Genomic DNA, 23,968 nt, shown 5'->3' on the forward strand with positions numbered 1-23,968 from the left:
CGACTTTGGTGATTCCCTCTGGCGACCTTTCCACTAGTGTGGTGTGAGCTGCATCTGTTTTGGCCAAGATTACCTTTGCTGTCTTTATGGAGCAATGAACAGCTGCTGTTGCATCAAAATCTCTGAAGCTTCAACTTTCCAGGAACTAGAAATAAGGCCTTGGTTTCAATTTAGCCATCAGGGGATTTGTGTTTACCCACTGGGCTTTGGACTGGTTTTACAGCCTGAACGTGGCTCAGTTTTCTCAGTAAGTTGAGACATAAAAGTCAAAAAAATCTATAAATGTACACAATTTCATTACATCCACACAGGTTTGGTCTATTCTCCGCTGCACAGACATACAATTTCTCTCCCCTTAGCAGTGAGAGTAAATCAATTTAAAAGCAATGAGATTAAATCTGCATGCCATGGGTTCAAAGCCTGATTGCTTCCTGTGTTTTTATGACTTTACCTCATCATGTTTGTGTGACAGCATGGATGACTTTATTTTGTGACATAACTCATGGTGCTAAACAAAAAAAACAACATTATCACTTTCTGTCAGTGCTTTGCTAATGCCTTTTTACATTTGTTTTGTTTCAAAGTAGTAAGAGAGAAATTAAAATGATTACTTAGGATAAATATAATATAGAGGAAAACATGGAGTAGAGAATAGGAGTTTGTTTCTGTGTACATTGATTAAACAATTATCATCTGGCTGCAAACATCTGGCCTGGTGTGGACTTTCCCCAATTCATCCTGCACGATCACATGATACATTTTAGTTTATGGCACATGCAATTCATCTTTTTAAAATGGATTTGTTTGTTCATCTGTTTATGTGTAAGTTTGATTCAAAGACATAACAGTTGATCTTTTAACTCGAATAAATGCTTGAATAACAAATTATTATCCAAACTGAGGCAGGTGAGACGTTCCCCACATCTGTATTGAACACCGTGTCCTTAATTTAGCACGTTGGATACATATTGGATGAGTTTGAAGCAAAATTATGATTTTTTTATGAATAAAAGTTATAAAGTTAACCCACCTGAATCGGTGAAACAGGAGGCAATCAAGCACAGTCTGTACACACACACACACACACACACGCACACACACTGGGAGGAGGTGTAATCAGACAGATTAAATGGAAACACCCGTGGGGATGCACTGTGGGTGAGCTCCCAGTATTACAAATTAGATTTTCATTGATTTCACACAAAGTTCTGTCTACTAAATTACCGAGAAAGAAAACATTCATATTGGCTGCTGACATTAGTTCACTGGAAGAAGATAAAATGGTGGGTCAAGCTTTTTTGTAGCTACTTGCATCTTAATCTTGCTCTGTACTCATTAACTTCTAAGGCTGAAGCTGATATGATATTCAAATCAGTCATTCGATATTTTCTACAGGTCATAGGTTAAATTTTCCAAGTAACCTTCCTGTCTGCCTACCTGCACATCACCGGAGTCTTCCACAAGCTGCTAGCTTGACATCTGTGAGTACTAACAATATTCATGTTTGTTGTTTAGTTATGATATGTTCACGTTCATAATGGTAATTGTGGGCGAGCGGCTTTGGCTCAACATTACTGACCCTAGCTTTAAGTTGCACACAATGGAAAAATACATTGGCTTTCATTATTGCATCAAGCAGGGAAAGTGATATTGTTTATTTGGTAAAAAAGTAGGAATCCAATATACTGTGAATAAAATGAGCTTTTGCTTTGTGCTAAAACAAGATAAAGTGTTCCTGCTCCAGAAAGGCAGTAGACTTACTGAAGCTGTGTGTACAGAGAGATCAGTACATACTGAGAATATGTCACAATGTTTTGAAATTTGACCTCTATATACACACATGAAGATTTAAAAACTTTTTTAAAGTAGAAGTACCGCCTTGTGGTTGTATGCCTCCGCCAACCAGTCAAGTTGCAGTTTACACAAATGTCTGTCCAAAGTGTCATCACTACATCATTTTATCCTATTAGACATTTGTGTGAAATTGTCATAATTAGCATATGAATTCTTGAGTTATGACATCGTGAGGTTATTCTTGAGTTATGGCATGTTTTGTGAGGTCACAGTGACCTTGACCTTTGACCACCAAAATCGAATCAGTTCATCTTTGAATCGAAGTTTCCTGAGATATCACGAGATTGGGACAGACGTGAGGTCCAGGTGGTCTTGACCTTTGACCACTAAAACCTAATCAGTTGATCTTTGAGTCCAAGTGGACGTTTATGCCAAATTTGAAGAAATTCGCATAAGGCGTTCCTGAGATATCACTTTCACGAGAATGGGACGGACATAAGGTGACAGTGACCTTGACCTTTGTCCACCGAAATCTATTCAGTTGATCTTTGAGTCCAAGTGGACGTTTGTGCTGAATTTGAAGAAATTCACTCAAGGTCCACCATCTTTGTCCACCAAAATCAAATCACTTCATCCTTGAATTCATTTACGTGCGGTAAACTGACCAGGTGTCTCACTTTACAAGGGACTGCACAGTTTTTCTATCCCCTTTTCCCACGTCCCACATATTGAGACGATGTCGCACATTTTCTTTGGCTCTAGTTTTCAAAAGTTTAACCACTGCAGGACAGACGCTTTTTTTTAAATCTGGCTTTTATCCAATGGCTGTGAAGAAAGCAGGGAAGGCTGTCATCACGGCACTGTGTTTGCTGTCAAACTACGCAGGTTAACATTTCACCGTCTTTGCCACGCTATGCCCAACGGAGAAAATTGTAGGTCACACAAAGTCACAAGCTATTCAGATTTAGTCGGAATATGATGGAAACTATACCACAAAGAAAAGGAAGAGCAGCTACAACAAAGACTGAAACTACTTATAATTATTTATAAGCCAGAAGAAGGCGGTTCTCAGAGTTTTGTGTGAAATTTGCCAGTTATTTTTCAATTTCACACGGGGGGGAATAGGACATGAAGCGACACAGTACATGTGAGTCTCACAAGAAACATGCGGATCAAAAAGAGATGTGCTGATCTATGGATGGATGCATTCGGGCAAAGCATAGAGATGTTACAAGATATTCAGATTCAGAATCAGACAACTTTATTGATCCCAAGAAGGGCAATTCATGTAAGGGGCAGAATAGAAATGTTTATTATTTAAGTTAGATAGACATTATATCAAAATTGTAGACTACCTCTCAGCCTTGGTAACGTGTCCCACATTGTCCCACACAAACACACTTTTTGTCCCACATTTGGTTTGTTGGGATCTGGTCACCCTAACGTATGTACAGATGGACGGACGGACAACACAAAAACATAATGCCTCCGGCCACGGCTGTCAAATAATGTCAAATATTTAATCTACCTTATTTAGTCCCTCCAGATTCCCACCTGTGTACTGAATTGGTTTTGTTTGTAGGAACTATTCTGAGGGCCATGTACTGTAACTACCTGTATGTCTCCATATTGTTTATTTTATGCATAGATAAGACAATCAGTCTCATACTGAGTAAAAACAAACAGTGACTATGTCCTCTCTAAAGCGGAATACACTCAGTATAGGCTATTTGTTGTTGCTTGTTGTCATCTCAGTCCCATTTCCTTCTTCCCCCTGGTTGTCATTAGTTGTCTGTGAGCTCAGTTTGTCAGAGGGGAACAGACAGGTGACACAAGGGACAGCAAGGCAGCGCCACTTTTGAGAGTATCATCGGAGATCAAACAGCAGGGGACAGCCGTCGCATAGAGAGGGTTTGATACGAGCCTGTAACTGAACACTATAACAGACAGAAAACAAATAGGATGCACTGGCACCTGGATTTATTAAGGATTTACTTGTTCCTAAAAGACAGTCAGAAAACCAAAATTACACGTTTGTCTTCATAATGGTTTATAATTCCCCCATTATCATTAATTATATACCAACTTATTCAATTCAAACAGTGTGTTTCACTGAAGCTTTATTTGTTACTCAAATCTTTTTTATACCACTCACTCTTTTCCTCCGTACAAACAATACTAAAATGGAGCAACACGCACTCTCAGTCTGTATATTTCATCACGCATACAAGAAAACATACAAAAAATATCTTTACAATCAGTATTAAGTCATTGAAATAGCTGCTCATTCTGACAACACAGTCATTCTGGATACAGTATGTGCCACTCGTCGCTCATTTCCCTGCACTAAAAACACAACATGCAAACTATACAGTGCCATGAACATATTATTGGTAACAACAACACATTTAAAGGTTACAGCTAGTTCAAGTTAATAAAGGCTTTTTTCACAAAAACTACTTATAGCAAAGCCATACTTGGGAAGAGTTTTCAGACTTTTCAGCACACACACACACCTCTTGAGGAGTTTAGGAGCAGTCAGCCTTTGACGGTGGCTGTCATGGGGACTAACTACTGTATATTACCGTCAGCAGTCTAAATGTTTTTAACTGCAGGCCTCTTGCAAGTCTACAAGTCCCCATAGCAGTCATTACTGACACTTAATTAACTCCAAGAGAGGTACTAATGTGCATATAAACATTAAAATAATCAACAAAAATTAAATATCACCATCTTTGCTCCAAAATGACTTCATATATAAAATATTTAATCAGAAAGAGATTTGTTCCCCCTTCTCGTTCTCCTTAAAGGTTTATGCTCTTGAACAACTCCCCTGCTGTATTTATTTAATAATGTTAATTCAATTCATGCTACCCCAGGCACTTGTATGTGAACTGGCTCCTTGTGGCACAGATGTAATCTCTGTCCTGATATAACTATTCTGGCCTTCTACATATTAAGAATCAGAGGGTTGAGTCAATATGTAAACTGAGCCAAAACAGGCAAAAGGTTGAGATTAAATTCCAAAAGCAGGTAATAAAATGCATTAAGATTGTGTCTCCAACCTGATTAAAAACAGATAAACATGCTGCTCACATGCTGTACCCAAAGAAAGAAATTGCAGTTTCATTCGGTATCCCGTGTTATACATTTAAAGGGTAATTCTTCTCCAGTTACACAACCAAAAAAAATATTCTTGCATTGCAGCTTGTTATTATTGTTAGCGCAACTCATTATAACCAACCCATAAATGTAGCAAAAAGCTAACCATTAATGGTAGCACCATTAATAACCAAGCCACTGTGCCACTTTTAACTCCCAATGCTCTCAAACCTCTCATGAGTGATAACGAAAAAATAACAGAATAATAATTAATAGCTTAAAAATGTGAATGTTATCTTTGTGTTTTCACCGTGCTTAGCTCATCTCTAATCATAAGCATCACCTTCTGATTCAGCAAACTTGCGATTGTGCAAAAAGTAAAAGCTAGTAAAGAGAAGACATTGTGAATTGTGTTGAGAAACTGTAATATCAGTGGGAAAAAAAGAATGCGTTGTGTTCATAGTTGGTATGAAGTTGCATTGGGAGATGCTGCAGCGTGGCAGTTTCACTCAGTCCAAATTGGCTTACCTTCATTGCTTAATTCAGCAGAGTTCAGACAGTACAAACAACCAGCAGATGTCTCTGTTAAATCAACCTGCAGCTGCTGACATAAGCTCCAGTAAATCTGCGGTTTTCAAATGTGTTCTTCCTCACAAAGAATCCACAGAACGAAAACAGCACATTGCTCCTACTGAGAAGAAAAACATTTGATTTATAAATCCCTATTTTTGGACACAGTTTCCATTCTTTGAGTGTGCAATGGTTACCTCCCAAAAAATAGAAACTTCAAGTGTATTTCCTCTCAGTTTCAACACAGCTTAAACTCCTAAACAGGTGTCCAGCACCGTTCACGTGGTAAAATACTAACACATTAAGATCTATGTCACTATTAAATTCCCTACTGCTTCAGCACAAAAAGATTTCTTAGGGAAAGTGGACTGATTATGCTCATGAAATCATTGAAAATTTAAACTGTTAACATCAATCTGTGCTAATATTAGGACTGGGCAATATGACGATGTACTGCATATTGTCAAAACAATATAAAATTGTATATATATTTTTCTATACCGTTTCTATCGTGATATAGGCTAGGTAGATAGTCTATATTTATTTATTTATTCTCTATAATTTGACTTAAAACTGGGTTTTTTTGCACTCAAGTTCTTAAAATGAGAAAAATGTTCAACTGTAAAGTATTTAATTCCCACAGAAGTATAGAAAAAATAGGCTTTACCATGTGGTTATTTCATATAGACTATTATTGAATTATCAGAAAACATGCTATATTGAGATATACATCGTTATTCAGATATGAAATGACCTATACCGAGATAAAAGATTTTGGCTATATCATCCAGCCCTTGCTCATATTGCACCATTTCATCACTTGTAACAATTGCGCAATGCAAAAAACAACACAAGCAAAGACTTGCTGTCGTAATAGCACACAATTTTTTCTTGAAATATTTGTTAGCTTTTCCTTTTTATGTTTGCAGGGGGCGTCGCTAAAGCCCAGGATTATCCATAGAAACTACAACAAAGTGTTTGCAGAGGGGTCAAGTCTCCTCACCTGGAGGAGCTGCCATTCTGCTTAAAAAAGACGTCATTAGTAAAAGTTTCACTGGACAGTTTGAGAGCCGCATGGCTTATAAACTGGTCAATTCAGTTTTTCATGACAAGGTCTACACACACGCATATAAACCAGGGCTCTCTCTCCTCTTGGTATGCTCTTTTGTTGTGGCCACACAAGAGCAGCCTTTGTATGCCGTCAGAGTGTGACCAAGTACGAGCGTGTCTAAGAGAGTATGTGCATATTTGTGTCCTAGTGTCTGTGTGTGTGTGTGTGTATGTGTGTGTGTGTGTGTGTGTCCTGGTATTTGTGCCCTGTTTATGAGCTGCTCTCCCACTGTGCTGGCTTAGATCCCACCAATCGGCAGGACAGCGCAGATCGAGGGACAGGAAAGAAAGTGAGCCTCCTTTCTCTCTTCACACTGTTGCATTGTTGTCGGAGCAGGCAGGCTGGTGTTGAGATGGGCACAGAGGGAGGAGAGTGGGGGGCAGGTGGAGGAGTGAGTGGAAGGAGGCCAGCGTCCTGGTGGTGGTGGTGATGGTGGTGGTACCAGAGATGTTCACTCAGCTAATGTTTCTCTTTCCAGTTGGGCCGCGGTGCTCATGTTTGTCGAATCAGAATCAGGGTTCTGATCTTGTTAATCTTTCCATCTGTTAATCTCCCCATGTGCATCCAGTGCCACAGGTTCAAGTCCTGCATCATATTGTGCTGTCAAAGTTTTTTTTTCCTATTGTCCCAAAAAATAAATAATGTTTTCCCATTTGTTGGCTGAATGTCCTTTAGGGATAATGACTTGTCTTTGAGAGAACTTCCTCAACTGAGAGCCGGGTAAAAAAGAACGTGAAGAGGGGATTTTCAGTCTACTTTGTCGTTGTTGTTGGGGTGAACAGGCTGGCACTGGGCTGAGCACGGAGACGAGAGGGAGGAGGAGGGAAACGGTTTGGTGGTGGCAGAGGGTTCACTGGGTTTGTGTTTCCGATGCAGGGCGATCGCAGCCAGAATGCTGATGATGTGAACGTGGAAGTACATGGACCTGTGAGGAAAAACAGTGTAACGGAGAGTAACTTTTGTCATTAATGTAGTGTAAGGGGAAATCCGTAGGAAAAAGAGGCCTGACAAAATAGAGCAGGCCACAAAATATCATGTTAGAAAATAAAATAAAGATTATTTTTGGAAATGTATAAAACAAAAGGAGAAGAGGAGAAAAGAGGAGTATTTCATACCTGTAATAAACCAAAGTGGGCTCTACTGCAAGAAGTAGAAAAGGCATAACAGTGTAGCAGATGGCCAGCTGGGTGGCTGCCCAAGTTAAGATGTCGTAACCCAGTTTCAAGCCGTTGAAGCCCATTAGGTAGTGGCGAACAGACTTCCGTACCTGGTGGGGAGAGACAGATGAACAGAGAGGGATAAATAATAATAATTTTCACACCAGTGACGGTGTATTTTGGGTTTCTACTAGAACAACTAGCTCAGTCTGCTCTGATTGGTTAGCTGGCCCACTGTAGTGATTGGTCAACCGAACCAAACTCTTCAGACTCCGCTCCAGCTCCGCTCTAACTAGTTTTGTTTGAGGTGACGTCACCACATTACAGAAGAAAAGGCAGGACTTCAATCAAGGCGTTTCAGGCAGTTCCGGAGCAGTGTTTCTGTGGGGGAGAGTAACTCCCTTTGGCCTGGACTTTTGTTACTTTGCAGACCTTTTACATGCACAAAAAAACTATATAAAACACTAAAGGAAAGGGAAAAAATACAAAAGCATAATAATAGGTCTTCTTTAAGCAATGCTGTCGATGTAATTTTAACTCACCCAATTAAGTTACATGACAATAATGTATTACCTTCCTTAATTGTATGAATTTAGACTACGAAAACTAATGTTTGTGTATGTTATATTTTGCTTTGTTATAACATCTTCTTTCATGAACAGGTCAGCCAGGTGTACTTGTTGGATTTTCTCTGAAACCTCAGATGAAGTCACTCAATCAACCTTACCTTCTTATACAGGTAAGCAGGTGTTTTCTGACAGATACACATTTCTAGAACCACTTTTGTTTTTACTACTGAGAAGTGTTTTTGTTTACAATAATAACAATATAGAATTTTTTTTATTGAATAAAGCTATCAAAATTACAAAATTTCCTTCCAGTTGTACACTGGTGTATTCATTTGAATTTGAGGTAGCGTACTCACAGCTCTTGCTGCCATGGTGATGGGGATGGCAGTGATGAAGGTGAAATAGTACCCCGGGTAAACACCGTGCCACAGGGCAGACAGGATAAAGGTCAACGCCAACCTGTGCTTGGGGGCTCGCTCATAACACACCCTGAGGATGACAGGAATCAAACATATTCATTTGTGAAATGGAAAGCTGAGTAAATGTTTTCTGACTGTATGCATCAGTATTGAAGTTCACATTCGCGAACACTTACGTTTTGAGCCAAATTCCTGTTCGAATATTCCAGTTGTCTATGAATGTCTTGAAGCTGGTTGCGGTCTGAAAAAGATCAGGCTTCAGTTGGTTGCAATCTCCTCACTTCACCGCTAGACACCACCAGATCCTACACACTGGTCCTTTAACACAGTATAGAGAGACTATGCATGTGTGTTTTTTTAAACCACGTGAAACATCGAGGGTACCTCAATCCCCAAGATGTTGAGGTTGCAGATGAGATCCCAAGATGGCTTTCCATTTTCATCCATCCCCAAGAAACCATAACCTGCAGCGTTGTTTACTGCATCAGCTGACAGAACAGAAAAAAATAAAATAATAATAATAATAATAATAAATAAAAAACTTCCATGGCAATGCTGCTCATGTTCCCATCATATTCTCATCTGACAATTGGCTAACTACAGTACAACTGAAACACACACAAACGCAGTGCTCACCTAGAGTCCAGGCGAAGTAGAATTTGGGCCTTGCTGCTTGTATGGAGAAGAAAGCGTAGATGAGCCTTGTGAGGAAGGGGGCTTGGCTGACAAAGTGGGGGTCCACGTTGTACGTTATCGGCAAGGACCGAGTCACAGTGAGGAAGAACAGCATACATCCAACGCACACCAGCAATTTTCGACAGACAGCGTTCTGCAGAGAAAACCGATAACTGCTGAGCAACGATGGAAACACACATTACAAATGAACATGATGACTATTAAAGTCACTGCAAAACCAGGTCCAGTTGAGATCAGAGGAAGTGAGTCATTAAACAATGACAGCAGTAGGACTAGGTGCAAAAACTGCAGAATCAGACTCCTGATACGACAAAAAAAATTAAAGCGCTTTCATGAACTTACCAGAGGTGACGGATCCGGTATCTTATCATAGCCGTTTTGCCCATTACACGTCCCAGAGTGCTGCCTCAGCCTCCTGCTGATGTGTCTGCCCTCTATGAAGTCTATGTATTCCTTATAGTTACTGCACGGCCCCACCAAGACACTCAGGAAGTTCAGATTGTAACTCAGGTACTCGATGAGAGAAGGCCTCCTACTGCAGAGAGAACAGTAGGAGAAATAATTTAAAACAAAGCAAGGAACCCTTTTATTTTCAGTATGATAACAGTGATCCCTTCAAGTGAAATGCAACAGTGTTATTTGCATTTTTCATCTAAGTTGGGTGGAAACGTGAGAAAAGCATGCCATTTATTAAAAAAAAAATGAACACTCATTGCAGATGAAACGTTACATAAAAGTAAACATTCTGTAAATGACAAAAAGTGATTCTTTAAAATTTCATACGAGACAATCCAAGTGTTTGATTGGCTTCCTTTGATTCTCCGATCACAGCATTTTAAGGTACTAAGATTGGTTATCAACCTGAACTGGTTATGAATTGTAACTAGGGCTGTTAATTGATTAAAATATTTAATTGCGATTAAATGCATGATTGTTTATAGTTAATCGCAATGAATTGCAAATTAATCGCACATTTTGTATCTGTTCAAAATGTACCTTAAAGGGAGATTTGTCAAGTATTTAATACTATTTCAACATGGTAGTGGGCAAATATGCTTGCTTTATGAAAACGTATGTATATATTTATTACTGGAAATCAATAAACAACACAAAACAATGACAAATATTGTCCAGAAACCCTCACAGGTACTGCATTTAGCATAGAAAAAATCATAACATGGCAAACTGCAGCCCAACAGGCAACAGCTGTCAGTGTGTCAGTGTGCTGACTTGACTATGACTTGCCCAAAACTGCATGTGATTATCATAAAGTGGGCATGTCTGTAAATGGGAGACTCGTGGGTACCCATAGAACCCATTTTCATTCACATATGTCGAGGTCAGAGGTCAAGGGACCCCTTTGAAAATGGCCATGCCAGTTTGTCCTTGCCAAAATTTAGCGTAAATTTGGAGCGTTATTTAACCTCCTTCGCAACAAGCTAGTATGACATGGTTGGTACCAATGGATTCCTTAGGTTTTTATAGTTTCACATGATAACAGCATCAACAGCATCCAGCATAAAACTGAGCATGCTACGAAGATCGGCGGCCCGTCCGATTTTTAAGAGGTTAATTAAAAATCACACGTTGCGTTAAATACATTAGTGGCGTTAAAACAAATTTGCGTTCACGCTTATTATCGCGTTAACTTTGACAGCCCTAATTGTAACCAGTTCCACATACTGATAAAGAAATCTTCTTCAATACGACTATTGATTTCTGAAAGAAAAGTTCTGACCTATTGAGTTTCTGTCTACAATGCTAGTTATGCATGCATCAAAGCTTGTCTTTAATGATTACAGTACAACCAGAATTGAAAAGTAAAAGCAGAATCAATAAAATGTGAGTGATATCCAAACCTACAGGTAGCACAAGAATCTTAAAGTAAGCTAACACACATGAGACAGTCACTGAATATAGAGCTGCAGGGTTATCACACAACACTATGATTGCTTTTTGATACATTTTAAAATCAATTTTAATTTATTTCAAAATCAATTTTAAAATGGCATGCATGGTACACTGATGAATGTGGATTTATTGATTCACGTGCACTAAAATGTCATATTTTCCATGCAACATGATGCCTCTCATCTAAGTTACCAGCATGCTTTTTTTACATGAACAAGCTATTCACCATGATTGCATCTCCTTGTCATTGTCCCTTCGTGGCTAAAGGAAAAGAAACAGTTATTTATTCTTTAAATAAGGTGTTAATTCAGATGCAACCTTCTGTGCATACATACTTTGACGGGGACATTGGGTCCAGATACATTATGAACCTTACAATGTAAACTATGTGCATCTCAAAGGTCAGCTAAATTCAGCAGGGAAAAAAAGATCATTATTCACAGTGCTCTGACTTGTCTCCAAAAAGTCTCTCCCGGATGATTGACACTGCGATATATAATGACCAAAAGATTGAAGTTGTGAATATTTACCACAGTAAAAACTTACTTTATAGACAGATATTTCTGCTCCGGGGTCAGCTGCTCAGATTTCTTGCACATACCTGAAAAACAAGATATGACGTCATTAGTGACATGTTCGGAAACTTTCGTTTTGCCACTTTTCGACAAATAGTCAAATTAATGATGGCTGAATTCCATGTAGCTGCTTCAGTTTCAGGGTCCTGGTATCATGCATGCTGGTTCACTGTTAAAACCGTGATGTTAACACACTAACTGCTATCAGTCACACTGGAGGAGCGGATGGGCCACGGCTCCAATGTTTTGAATTTGGACTGCAGTACCTATTTTAAAATGTTAGCTGTCAGTGCTACATACCGCCCCTTTAAGTGAATGTGAGAGCATATCGTCTCCACTATTAAAAGCTTGCCAATATTTGCGTGCGCAATGAGTGTGTGTGTGTGTGCGTGCCCATCTTCTCCTCTATCTTACCGTCATGGAGCTGGAAAGCCAGTGTGGTTATCTTCTGGGTTACTATCATCAGAGGCCTGGGTAGAAAAAAATCAATGGTAAGTTACGTTAGACACTGACTTTGTGGAGATTCTGCATATATGCATGTAGAATAAATACCTTTTTTAAAGGAACAGTGTGTAACATTTCAGGGGATCTATTAGCAGAAATGGAATATAATATTCATAACTATGTTTTCATTAGTGTATAATCACCTCAAACTAAGAATCATCATGTTTTCTTTCTCTTAGAATGAGCCCTTCATATCTACATAGGGAGCGGGTCCTCTTCACGGAGTCCGCCATGTTTCTACAGTAGTCCAGAACAGACAAACCAAACACTGGCTCTAGCGAGGGCCTTTTGATTTTTTACGTAACCTGAAGGTCACTGTTCTCCAACACATTTGTGAAACTGCAGTAACGTGAGCCGCAGAGTGCAAAACCGTGGTACCGCCAGACGCCGTGTGACTTCCGTTGACCACGGTTTTGCCCTCGGCGGTGACGTTATTACAGTCTTTGAAAGGGAGGAGTGAGCGAAGGGGTATTCAGTTGGTTGCAATCTGCAACCTCACCACTAAATACCTTTAATGGATATATAAAGTTTTATAATTCACACAATACGGTGACATAGGAACTAAAATAATCCATAAAAAGCTGAACAATCATCCTAGTATTTTTAGCCTCACACATCCTGCCTGGTGTAGATGGGCAATCCTGAAAAAGTTTCAGTACAGGGATCCTGTTTTTAAATGTTTTAAAAGTCAGAAGCAGCACGTTTGTTTGCTCAGAAGCAGGATGTTTTAGTGAAAAAGAGCACTTTTCAGTCATTTATTATAACTGACTTGAAACAAAACACATCCCAAGCAAACGCCTTCTGAGCATCTCTGAGGCTGCAGACTGTGAATCACTTCATTCTTTCCAGTAGTGTCAAACCAGGTCACTTATTATTAATCCAATGCAATTTTATGCAAATCTCTAAATGTTCACTTGATCATTGTCTCTCTTTGAAACCAGCACAGCCTGACAGCCATCTTCGTCAAGCTCACGGTGTTTTAAAGAAATTGATGTTATAAAGTTGATTACACCAAGTAAGAAGATTTTACCCATCAAATACTACAGTTTTTCACACTTATTTGCAATCTTAATAAATTATCAAATTTAGTCATTTGCTTGCACTAGTAAGATTGCTACTTCAGACACTGTCATCCAGACCGACAATATACAATATACAGCATTACAATGTTAACAGAGACGGGTGAACATACATTATGTGTGTAACACTCATGTTTGTGTTGTGTTTATCTTACGTAGCTTAAATTTCGATTTCAGTAAGTTAGCCCATTTATGCTACCAAAACGTGCTAGAAGTGAGGCAACAGTGGAGGGCATTAAGGTCGTGTACAGTAGGTCTGAACAGACTAGTTTCACACCCCCTCTCCTAGTTTCATTCATAGATAGAGACCTCTCTGTCCCAAGAATGTGAGTGTGTGCACAAAGGCACACATAAACTGCATCTCTCTCTCACACACACACACACACACACACACACACACACACTGGTTGCTGTGTGTGAGTGGGCTGCATTGTGTGGACAGCATGGAAAACCGAGGCAGAGAGGGGCCGAGCGGCTGGCACTGCCAGCTCAATGAGAGCTGGCTGTTGGCTTTAGAGAAACATTTTCAGGGTGCCAGCCAGTATGTGCAACTCTCTCCACCGCTGGGGCCGACACACTCTGTTTTTCCGTGTAGGCTCTAAAGTTGGCCCCGTACACAGGATTTTTGACCCAGTTCAATTTCAGTTCTGCTGCCTTGCACAAAGTCAGAAAAAAAAAATCAGCTTATGGAAATGCTCGACGACATTTGGGAGAAGAGCACACAGACGTTAGAGAGATAAGCTCTAGATGAGCTGCATTTGGCATCGTCCAACAGGGAACACAATAAATCAAGATGATAATGAGGACAACACAACAGTAGAAAACAGCAAAGCCCACTGAGTCACAGAACCTTAAAAAGTATTTCCTTTGGCACAAGATTATTACATCCAATCCTGTGAAAGTAGCTACACATATGGACACCATCTCTGTGATTCTACAACTATTCATCTGTCCAATATGGAAGCTTAAAGAAGCTAGATTTTATAATTCAACACATGACCCTCACCCAGGCTGACTCACAGGCCTGGCTGATCATCGCCAAAGTCACGCGAAGTGCATGTGAGGCTGCCAGCAAATTCATCCACACCAGGACAAACTGGGAAAAACAGTTGCTGAATACAGGGGCCAGCAAATTAGACTGTCACCTTTTAAAAAACAACTGCACACAGAAAACACCATGACCTGCTTAATCTGGTACGAACTGTCCTAGTACAATAACTTCACACAGTATCCTGACACAACACTTGTGTATTTGCATGTCCATGTTTAGTTAAATATTTGTCTGTTTTCTTGAGACTCCTGGGAGGTCAAGTATGTTAACAAAAGCAACCGCATGCCATCAGTGTGAAAGTAGCTATGGGAAGATCTCAAAATAGTCAATTTTGATGATGCAATCTTTCATTTATGAAATAATGAGCAATGACCGAGGAGTCACTGCCCGACTTCTGTTCTAGGAAATCCCCTCCTGCATATAAGTTCTTCTTTTAACACTTCGTTATGAGTAATGTTGTAATGAAAAGAACCCCTTCAAATAAAGAGAAACTTACTAAAGAGTAAACTGCCCACTCCTTTAGAATCAGCCTCGTCTCTAATAACACAACAAAGTCACAGTTGCCAGGAGGCAGCGAGTACCTTAACTCTACCTGGCTGGACAATGTCAACTGTGAACAATCCACACACACTGCTGCTTTTTAATCAGCGCTGTTGTGTTTACACAAGGCCGTGGCACTGGCGAATGTGTAAGCAAGTACAACGTTTACATCTGATAACATCAGAGCTGAAATGACTAATATGCTGTCACCGAGAAGGTGTGGCAAAGAGAGATAAAAGGAGGTGAGACAACCGAGTGATTGAGTTTTTTCCTTACCCAGAGAAGTCAGTGGACAGAACTCCATAGTTAAAGATGAAGACTCTGCTCACTTGGCACACTGTCAGGTAGCCCATAGCCGTCACCATGGAATACCTGTATGTGGAGGAATGAGTGAAACTAAATCAGACAAGACAATTAAGATGTTCTGGTGATACAATACATGTAAATATTACAGTAGGGCCGCCCTATTTGGTCAATTAACTAATCAGTTTCTTTAATGTCTTGGTTGATTAAGACATTTCTTTTACTACTAAGCTGTTACTCAGAAGAGATTGGCAGGATTTGCCAAATACACAGACACACAGCTTTGTGTCTTTGCCTTTTTTACAAAATTTCCAATATCACCTCAGAGATTTTGTGCTGATGGAACATCTAGAATAATTGAAGGGATAGCGATGTTTTCTCTACATACTCAGATAAGGGATGGGAATCACGATACAATATTATCACGATGCAATCTTATTGAGATTTTAAACATTTTGCAATATGCTGATAAAAAAAGATATATTGCGATATATTGCTATGTATTACCTTTTTTCAACTACAAATTATGCAGCTCATCAATATCTGTTTTATCTTATAAAATACAGTTTTCAATATGTTCATCTCAGAGTTTTCATTCACTTGAGGTCAGAGGTCAAGGGACCCCTTTGAAAATGGCCATGCCAGTTTTTCCTCACCAAAATTGAGTGTAATTTTGGAGCGTTATTTAGCATTCTTCCCAACAAGGTAACATGACATAGTTGGAACCAACCGATTCCTTAGGTTTTTTTAGTTTCATATGATACCAGTATCTTCACTCTAACTTGAAGACTGAGCCCGCTCAACCTCTGAAAGACAGAATAGCGGCCAGGCCCTTTGATTTTTAAGAAGTTAATAGTTTATATAATAAAAGATTGATACTGGACGTCTGTGTATTGATGCAATATTGCTACCCAAAATATTACGATGCTATGCTGTATCGATTTTTTTCCTCCACCCACTATACTCAGATTGAGACGACCACATGTCTTTCTCACATATCTGCATGCAGATGAGCTTGGCTTAGCTCAATTCATGGATGTCTACTGTATGTGATTGAGTAACAACTTTTTTTTAAATTAGGATGTTAAGAATGTAATACTTGTTATCAATTTTCCTTAAAAATGTCTTCATCAAAACGTTATTTTCCTTATCATTTTCTGCAAACCTTGTTGGTTGCACTTGCAAATTAGAAATGGGTCAGAAGAAATAATTTGTTACCGATGAAATTAGTGACTTTAAAAATATGTAAGTGACAACAACATGCAGTTGAATTAGACTAACAATCAGTTTTTTGTCTGATTTTTAATAAACTTTATCCTGACTTATCAGAGGAGCTACTACTTGAGACCATGAACATGTATGAATTGACCTATTCTAAGATGCAACTTATAACATATCCGAACTAGAATGGCACTCGGAGAGTGCAGACCTCCGTCAAGCTGCCCGAGTATGATTACCCCCCCCCCTCTCCGTGTAGCTTGCGCCATCATCCACGTGTATTTTTGTTTATGTTGGGATCAGCTGTATGCAGCGGAAAACACTTAATTCAAACCGTCGTCGTTACTCTTTCCAACAATCACCAAGTGTGCTTTGGTTGAACTCAACTGTAATTTCACAGAGTTTAATGTGAAAAAACGCAGAATCTACAAGTGTCCCCCCCTCCCTCCACCCTCCGCTCTCTCTCTGTCCCTCTCTCTGCAGGCAGAAGGAAAGAGGCAGGGTGACGCGTCATGAACGCGTCATCAGTAACACTGCGCATGTCTTAAAGCCTGTGGTGTTAATGCACAGGCTGAGCGGAGTTATTTAAAAAAATTCCCGAAGCCGGATCATGATCATGATCGCCACCGAAATCTAATGAATTGTTCATTGTGCAACAGCCCACCCATCCAAAAAGTTTCATTCAAATCCATCCACTTTTGGAGTAATCCTCCAAATGGACAAACCAACAAACAAACCAACACCGGTGAAAACATAACCTCCTTCCTAGGCCCTTCGGCCTTGGCATAGGTAATGATTACTCATTGTCTGAGTGTCCTGAGTATGCCTTGATGCATTCAGAGTTCCCTCCTTTCGCTCTGTGCCAGTGATAAAGAGGTGTGTAATGTGGTGTACTTGTTTAATAAGCAGTTGGGACACAGTTTGCATTGTGTTTTGCTTCCACATGTATAGAACAATACTGGTTTTATCTTCCTGTCTCTGCAGGTACACGTGAATACCATGGCAACCTAACCAAACTTCTTTATGTTGCTCCATTCATAAAAGAAAAATAAACTGACATGACACACTTGATCCAAGTTGTTTCAAGCCAACACACACACAACCAAATATGAAGAAACATTGTGTACACAGAGCTACACAAATACGCTATAAACATGGCTGCAAAAAGAGAAATAAGTATTTAAAAATGCACACACACATGCACAGTCTGGATGTCTCAAAACAGACTAGTCTGGCTGGCATGTCTGGTTGCCTTTTTTCTGGCATGCTTTAGATCAGTTTCTATCAACAACAGTATTTTAATCCAGGCTACATTTTAACAGGAAGATAATGGGGCGTGTGCATTGCACGGCAGTCTGTGTTGAAATGAGTGGGAGGAGGTAAATGAATGAGTTAATTACAAGGTGTGAGCAACAATAAATCTTTGTTTTCTAGATTGAAATGTCAATCAACTGCATCACTACAACAAATAAATGATAAATACAATCACCATTATCTAGACTAAGCCGTCTGCCTATTCAACCAAACACACCTATGGCGTAAATAGTCTCCAGGTTGTCAAGTTTTACCTATAGACAACAGTAACTAGAATTGCACCAGTATCTTGGAAACGATATGTTGCTGTTGTAGCAGTAATCCACCTGTCTGCATGGTGACAACACGTCTAGCAACTTATTTACAACAGAACATAATTGTGTTTGTCTTTAACCAAACCCTAGGCAAACAAACTGTTACATAAGGCAAAAGTTGTTATTTTTTAACCTTTATTTATGCAGGGGAGGGTCGCTGAGAGCAATGCTCTCTTTATAAATATATGTACATAGTGATGTTGTTCACTTTCCCTCTCTAGACATACGGCAAAAAGGCATTGATTGGTTGCACACACAGCACTAAAGGATGTACTTAATTCCACCTAATATTTGATATGTTTACATGTCACAAATTTCAGCGCTGTAACATTTCACAATCCATTTTATAATCCAACATTTTGCCTCCATATCTTATCTTTATCCCAGACTTTTAATGTGGATTACCCTTTGAAGCATGAAGACCAACACTAACCTGTGCACGTTGTTGATGTCACCTCTGATGATGATCAAGTAGCTTGCGACCACCACTGTCAGGATGTGTACCGAGTACCTGCAGACAAGGACACACGATCTGAAAATGTGCATCATTACTATACGTTATTTGAATAATACGGTGTTCTTTATTTTAAAAATGAAGTGGGCTGTGATACATATGCAGTGTGCGGTGTTTCCCATGACACCTGTTACTCGTGGATTAAATGCCACCACAAACATTTCTCCTTTCTGTGCACCCTTATTGTCTCTACAGCCTCATTGTGCTCCTATAATTATAAACTTGTGGCACACTGCACACTGGACATCAGCCCTGTCTATTTGTCACAAAGGTAGACAGTTAGTAGTTGAGAACTCAGAGGTCAACTACCACATATTTTCACTCAAAATTGGTAATCGAGGTGCAGCATCGTATGGGAGAGAAAAACAGAGTACTGTGTGAGTGTATCTCTAACAGTACCATCCAAAGCAGAAGATGAGAAAGGCGATGCCAAGGAGAGTGGCCACAGCGTGCCTGACCAGGGGATTGGCATGGCTGGGACTGAGGTAGAGACGAAACCAGAAGGCAGCAGTCAGGGCAAACAGCTGGCATGTCATAAAATTCACCTGTGTGGGAGAGATAGAGAATAGGATGGGTGTTTACACAAAAAATAGTCAACCAAATATCAGTTTTTTAATACAAAAAAAACCCATCCCTATGGGGACATATTGTGAAAGCATAATGGTTATAATGCCACTTGTTTCATCATCCTCAGTGGTGTTATATCAATTATATAAGGATGTGTAGTTTTGCAGTGATATTTGTGAAATAGAGTGTCAAATAGCTGATGATAATCTACTCTACACCGTTACAATTATGGACTGCAATGTGGGCGTTGATGACCGTCAGGGTTTCAAATTAAGTTTTTTCCTCACGTGCCAATGTGGCAGGTCACTGAACATTTCTACTAGCCACACAATTGCTTTGTCTGCCACTTCTGAAGTCTACGTAGAACGCTTTAGAATCGTAAACACTAGGGCTGTGTATTGGCAAGAATCTGGCGATAAGATACGTATCACGATACAGGGGTTACCATGCAATATATTGCGATATATTGCGATACTGTAAGTAAGGCGATATATTAATATGCGATATAATATAATTTTTAGGAAAACTATCATAGTATAAATAACACTGCTATATGCATAAAATCTGAGCATAAAAAAGTCAACTTTTTTTATGCAATCAGAATAGTAGGATCTGCATTTGCATTTATAGTAGGATATGCATTTGCATATCTTTGTAAATAAAGCAAAGTATTTCCTGAGTTAATCTTTGCATGTACACTATTAATTATAATTCAACACAGGGTTTTTGTTTTTTTAATTAATACAGTATCACAAAACACAATATTGCAATACTCAATATTTCCATCCACCCCTAAATACTGAGTCAGTGGTAACAGACAGTAGAAATATGGATCATATAACCTTAATCCCTGACTATTTTTAATTTAGGAATTGCTTTTTAAAACTAATATTTCTTAATATAAGGACAACCTATCTGCCATGGTGGCAGGTGACCTGGAAGTTTTACCTGCCACAGCCAACAACAAAAAAGAAAACATCATTATGGGGACATATTGTGAAAGCATAATGGTTATAATGCCACTAGTTTCATCATCCTCAGAGGTGTTATATCAATTATATAAGGATGTGTAGTTTTGCAGTGATATTTGTGAAATAGAGTGTCAAATAGCTGATGATGATCTACTCATTCATGGACAGATGCTCCTACCTGATCAAGAGGAAAGCCCAGGTATTCACTGACAGGCAGTAGCCACTTGGATCCAGTGGTTTTAAACGCAGTGTCCGTCCGCTCGCCCATCCTGCCTGGTTGTTTCTCTGCAGCAACGCTGCAACGTTTACCGGTTGAATTTCTCCTTGCTTTTCCTCTAACTTACTATTTTCTGTGACAGAAACACATTGTCCGAAAGGCCCCGTGACAAGTCAAGGCAGTCCACAGTGCGACAGACCCGGCATAGCAACTCCCAGGATCTCTCTCTCCTCCTCTAACTCCTCAGACTCCTCAGACTCAGGACCAGTCAAGGCAGACACCAGTTGACACAATGTATAGAGCGCTTCCGGTTATTGCTTCAAAATAAAAGCTGCAAAAATAGGTTCTGAACAGAAAGCAAATTACGATATTGTGTACTATATAAGGAAAAATAATAATAATAAATAATAAAAGTAATAATAATAATAATAATAATAGAAAAATAAAAATTCTAAAAAATAATTCTCACACTAATTTTTGTTTTGGTGTGTATCCTTCTCCTTTCAAACGTGGCAGTGCATATTGTGCTTGTATCTAAAAAAAAACATTAATTTATAAATAATTGTTAAAGATTATCAAGAAACTCGGGCGTAATGTCTAGTACATTTATCAAGGGCATTGGAATATGTATAAAAAAAAGTTAATTACGATATTGTGTATTATATAAGGGAAAAAAACTGTTCTGTAACTTGTTTTCACCCATAATGTACTCGTAAATCCTCCACTATAGTAGTTAGAGCTAGAATAATTCTCATTCTATAATTTTTGTTTTTGTGTATATCCTTCTTCTTTCAAACGTGGCAGTGCTTTAACCTAAAAAAAAAAAAACATTAATTAATAAATAATTGTTAAAGATTAACAAGAAACTCGGGCGTAATGTCTAGTACATTTAACAAGGGCATTGGAATATGTATTTTAAAAAAACCCACATATGAAGGCCATTTCATCTTACTTCCGGTGTTATTCAGGCTCTCTTTACAAACTTGGTGCAACATGAGTTGGCTGAGTGGGACCAGCCCCTATTTAACCTCAGTTGTTTTTCTCAGGGGCTCATAGAGACAAAAAAAATTACTCATTAACTAGATCAAGAAAATATGAACAGAAAGTGTTTGAATAGATTCAAGATTCAAGCGTTTATTGTCATTGTGTAGTCCAACGAAATTAGATTTAATAGATTCCCATAAGTGCATTTTCTCCTCTCTTGTACCACTCAGTGGTGAAGTCAGAGGTCAGGATCAGCTACAAAATAACAACCTGGTAGACATTATGCATATTTTGTAAGGCCAGTTCAATTTCTTTCAGGTTGAAGGTCAATGTTGCAGCTGAAGCATCCTCAAGCTGAAGTGATGTCTCTTCAACCTGTATGTCATAATACCACCGCATTTCACAAACTATTTACAGCGTATGTACAGTACATTCTGACCTATAAATACGCCAAGTGGTATTATCAGCAAAATGTACTTAAGTATCAAAAATAAAATAACTTGTTATGCAGAATGGCCCCTGCCCTCCCAGAGCATTATATTATTGTATTAATATTATTATATAAGCATTTATGTGTAAACAGCATTTTATTGTTGTGGTTGGCCAAATATTATTTTAAGCAATTACATACTGTTGTGCAGTTAATTAATAAAAATATATCATATTTTAAAAGCATACATATTTTGTATGTACAATCTTAACTAAAGCTGTAAAATAAATATATGAGGTAAATTAAGTAAAAAGTACACAATTCTCTCTGAAATACAGTGGAGTAGATGTATAAAGTAGCATAAAATGGAAATACAGTAGAGTACAAATACATTAGAATTACAGTGCTTGATTACATGCACTTAGTTAGGCCTCACTTTCCACCACTGAATGTTGTATTGGTAAAGATACATTTAGACTATACATAGACCTACTGTATGCAATTGGTAGGTTTTATAGAATTGTAATATGTCAGTTGTATGCTAACTTTGGAAATGTTTCAAATATTTGGAGATATATAAAAACAAATATATAATTTTTGGCAAATATTCAGCTTTTAGTTAAATGAAAATGCAGATGCTTTTGTATTTTGCCTTCTGTGAGTTTGACCCGGTCACTGCAGGCCTACTTTTGCAATGTAAAACATATTTTTGATTTAGACACAATGAGTTCATTTCTACTTGTTGTCAACATTATGCTCACACACACACAGGTAAGGGTTTGTTTTGAGTTCAACAATGCACTTGACATATTGGAAATAAGAAGCACTGACCAGAAACAACAAAAGAAGCATAAAAAAGTGCAATTGTTTTAAAACATGCTCTGCATGAAATAGGCAAGTGATTTCATCGTCCCTATAGGGTCCCAACAGATACTAATGCACACAGTGTACTTTCATAGACTAAGCTACTGGAGTTACCCTGCACTATACTCATTTTTAACAGTCTCTTCTGCACTATATTCACTTTTTAACAGTCTCTTCTGCACTATATTCACTTTTTTATAATAGTCCTGCATCACAGCTGTCACCCTGCACTATATTCACTTTTAACAGTTTTTCTTCATCTCCTTGTATTTTTATATCTGGTATATTTTTTTGTACTTTGCACTTCTAACTTTTTTACTGCCTTTTTACTAACATGTTTTGCACTATGGAACTGTGATGCTGGAAACTTTAATTTCCATCTGGATCAATAAAGTTACTATCTATATCTATCTATCTATCTATCTATCTATCTATCTATCTATCTATCAAAGGAGCTGTGCAGAAAACATGATCTATAAAAAACATATTAAAATACAAATATGGTTTAATTTGTATTGTAATATGTTTTTGTATGCATCATTATGCGTTTAGTAGGAAAGTAAAAGATGCATTTTGTATTTCATTATACTTAGTAAGTTGTATTTAGTGTTGTCACTCAACTGGTTTTACCAACTGGTACAACACTGATCTGCAATCACAGCAACCTGTTATCTTGAAGGTCAGTGTTTAAGATAAGATAAGATAAAATGAACCTTTATTAATCCCCGGAGGGAAGTTCAGGTGTCAAAGCAACAACATCAGCAAACAGAGTGAAACACAGGAGAGGTAAAGGTTTACAAAAATTATAAAAACAACAATAGAGATATAAAAGATACAGAGTGAATGGGTGAAGATAGTGTGTGCAGTCCGTCAATAAATAAATGTAATTTGTACAAATGTGCAGTCTATAAAGTGGTATATAGGATGTAGAGTGTAAAGTAAGTGTAAAGTGCGCCAGTGGTTAGAGTCCAAGATGGTTGCAGTGTTTAAAGTTCTTAAAGTCCTCATAGTTCTCATATGGGGGTCAGCTTTGGTCGTGGACCCTGATGGCTACCAGCATGGAGGACTGACCCAGACGCTTTGTGTTGTGCCGAGGGGGGATGAGTCTGTGGCTGAAGGTGCTCCTCATCTTGACTAGCTTGTCATGGAGGGGCTGGGAGGGGTTATCCAGGATAGCGTCCAGCTTCCTCCTTA

The 23,968-nt window shown here is 38.7% G+C and overlaps 1 protein-coding gene and 1 long non-coding RNA gene across 2 annotated transcripts; one reads left to right on the top strand and one right to left on the bottom strand.

Moving 5' to 3' along the window:
• The first annotated feature begins 1,054 nt into the window (after nucleotides 1-1,054).
• On the top strand, nucleotides 1,055-8,463 carry LOC141779400 (uncharacterized). The gene is made up of 3 exons (XR_012596281.1): nucleotides 1,055-1,283; nucleotides 1,396-1,481; nucleotides 8,397-8,463. It is a non-coding gene; the product is annotated as an uncharacterized LOC141779400 (long non-coding RNA).
• mboat1 (membrane bound O-acyltransferase domain containing 1) lies at nucleotides 3,760-20,741 on the bottom strand. Its single transcript, XM_074654211.1, has 13 exons — nucleotides 20,458-20,741; nucleotides 19,141-19,286; nucleotides 18,661-18,738; nucleotides 15,355-15,450; nucleotides 12,319-12,374; nucleotides 11,876-11,930; nucleotides 9,761-9,953; nucleotides 9,359-9,551; nucleotides 9,107-9,210; nucleotides 8,899-8,963; nucleotides 8,660-8,792; nucleotides 7,693-7,844; nucleotides 3,760-7,502 (listed from the first exon to the last, which is right to left on the bottom strand). Exons 1-13 carry the CDS (start codon nucleotides 20,545-20,547, stop codon nucleotides 7,325-7,327), a joined length of 1,539 nt encoding a protein of 512 aa, XP_074510312.1. The 5' UTR covers nucleotides 20,548-20,741; the 3' UTR covers nucleotides 3,760-7,324.
• Between the last annotated feature and the right edge of the window lie 3,227 nt (nucleotides 20,742-23,968).

The sequence above is a fragment of the Sebastes fasciatus genome, chromosome 12 (assembly GCF_043250625.1).
Source record: "Sebastes fasciatus isolate fSebFas1 chromosome 12, fSebFas1.pri, whole genome shotgun sequence".
In the NCBI taxonomy this organism is placed as follows: domain Eukaryota; kingdom Metazoa; phylum Chordata; class Actinopteri; order Perciformes; family Sebastidae; genus Sebastes; species Sebastes fasciatus.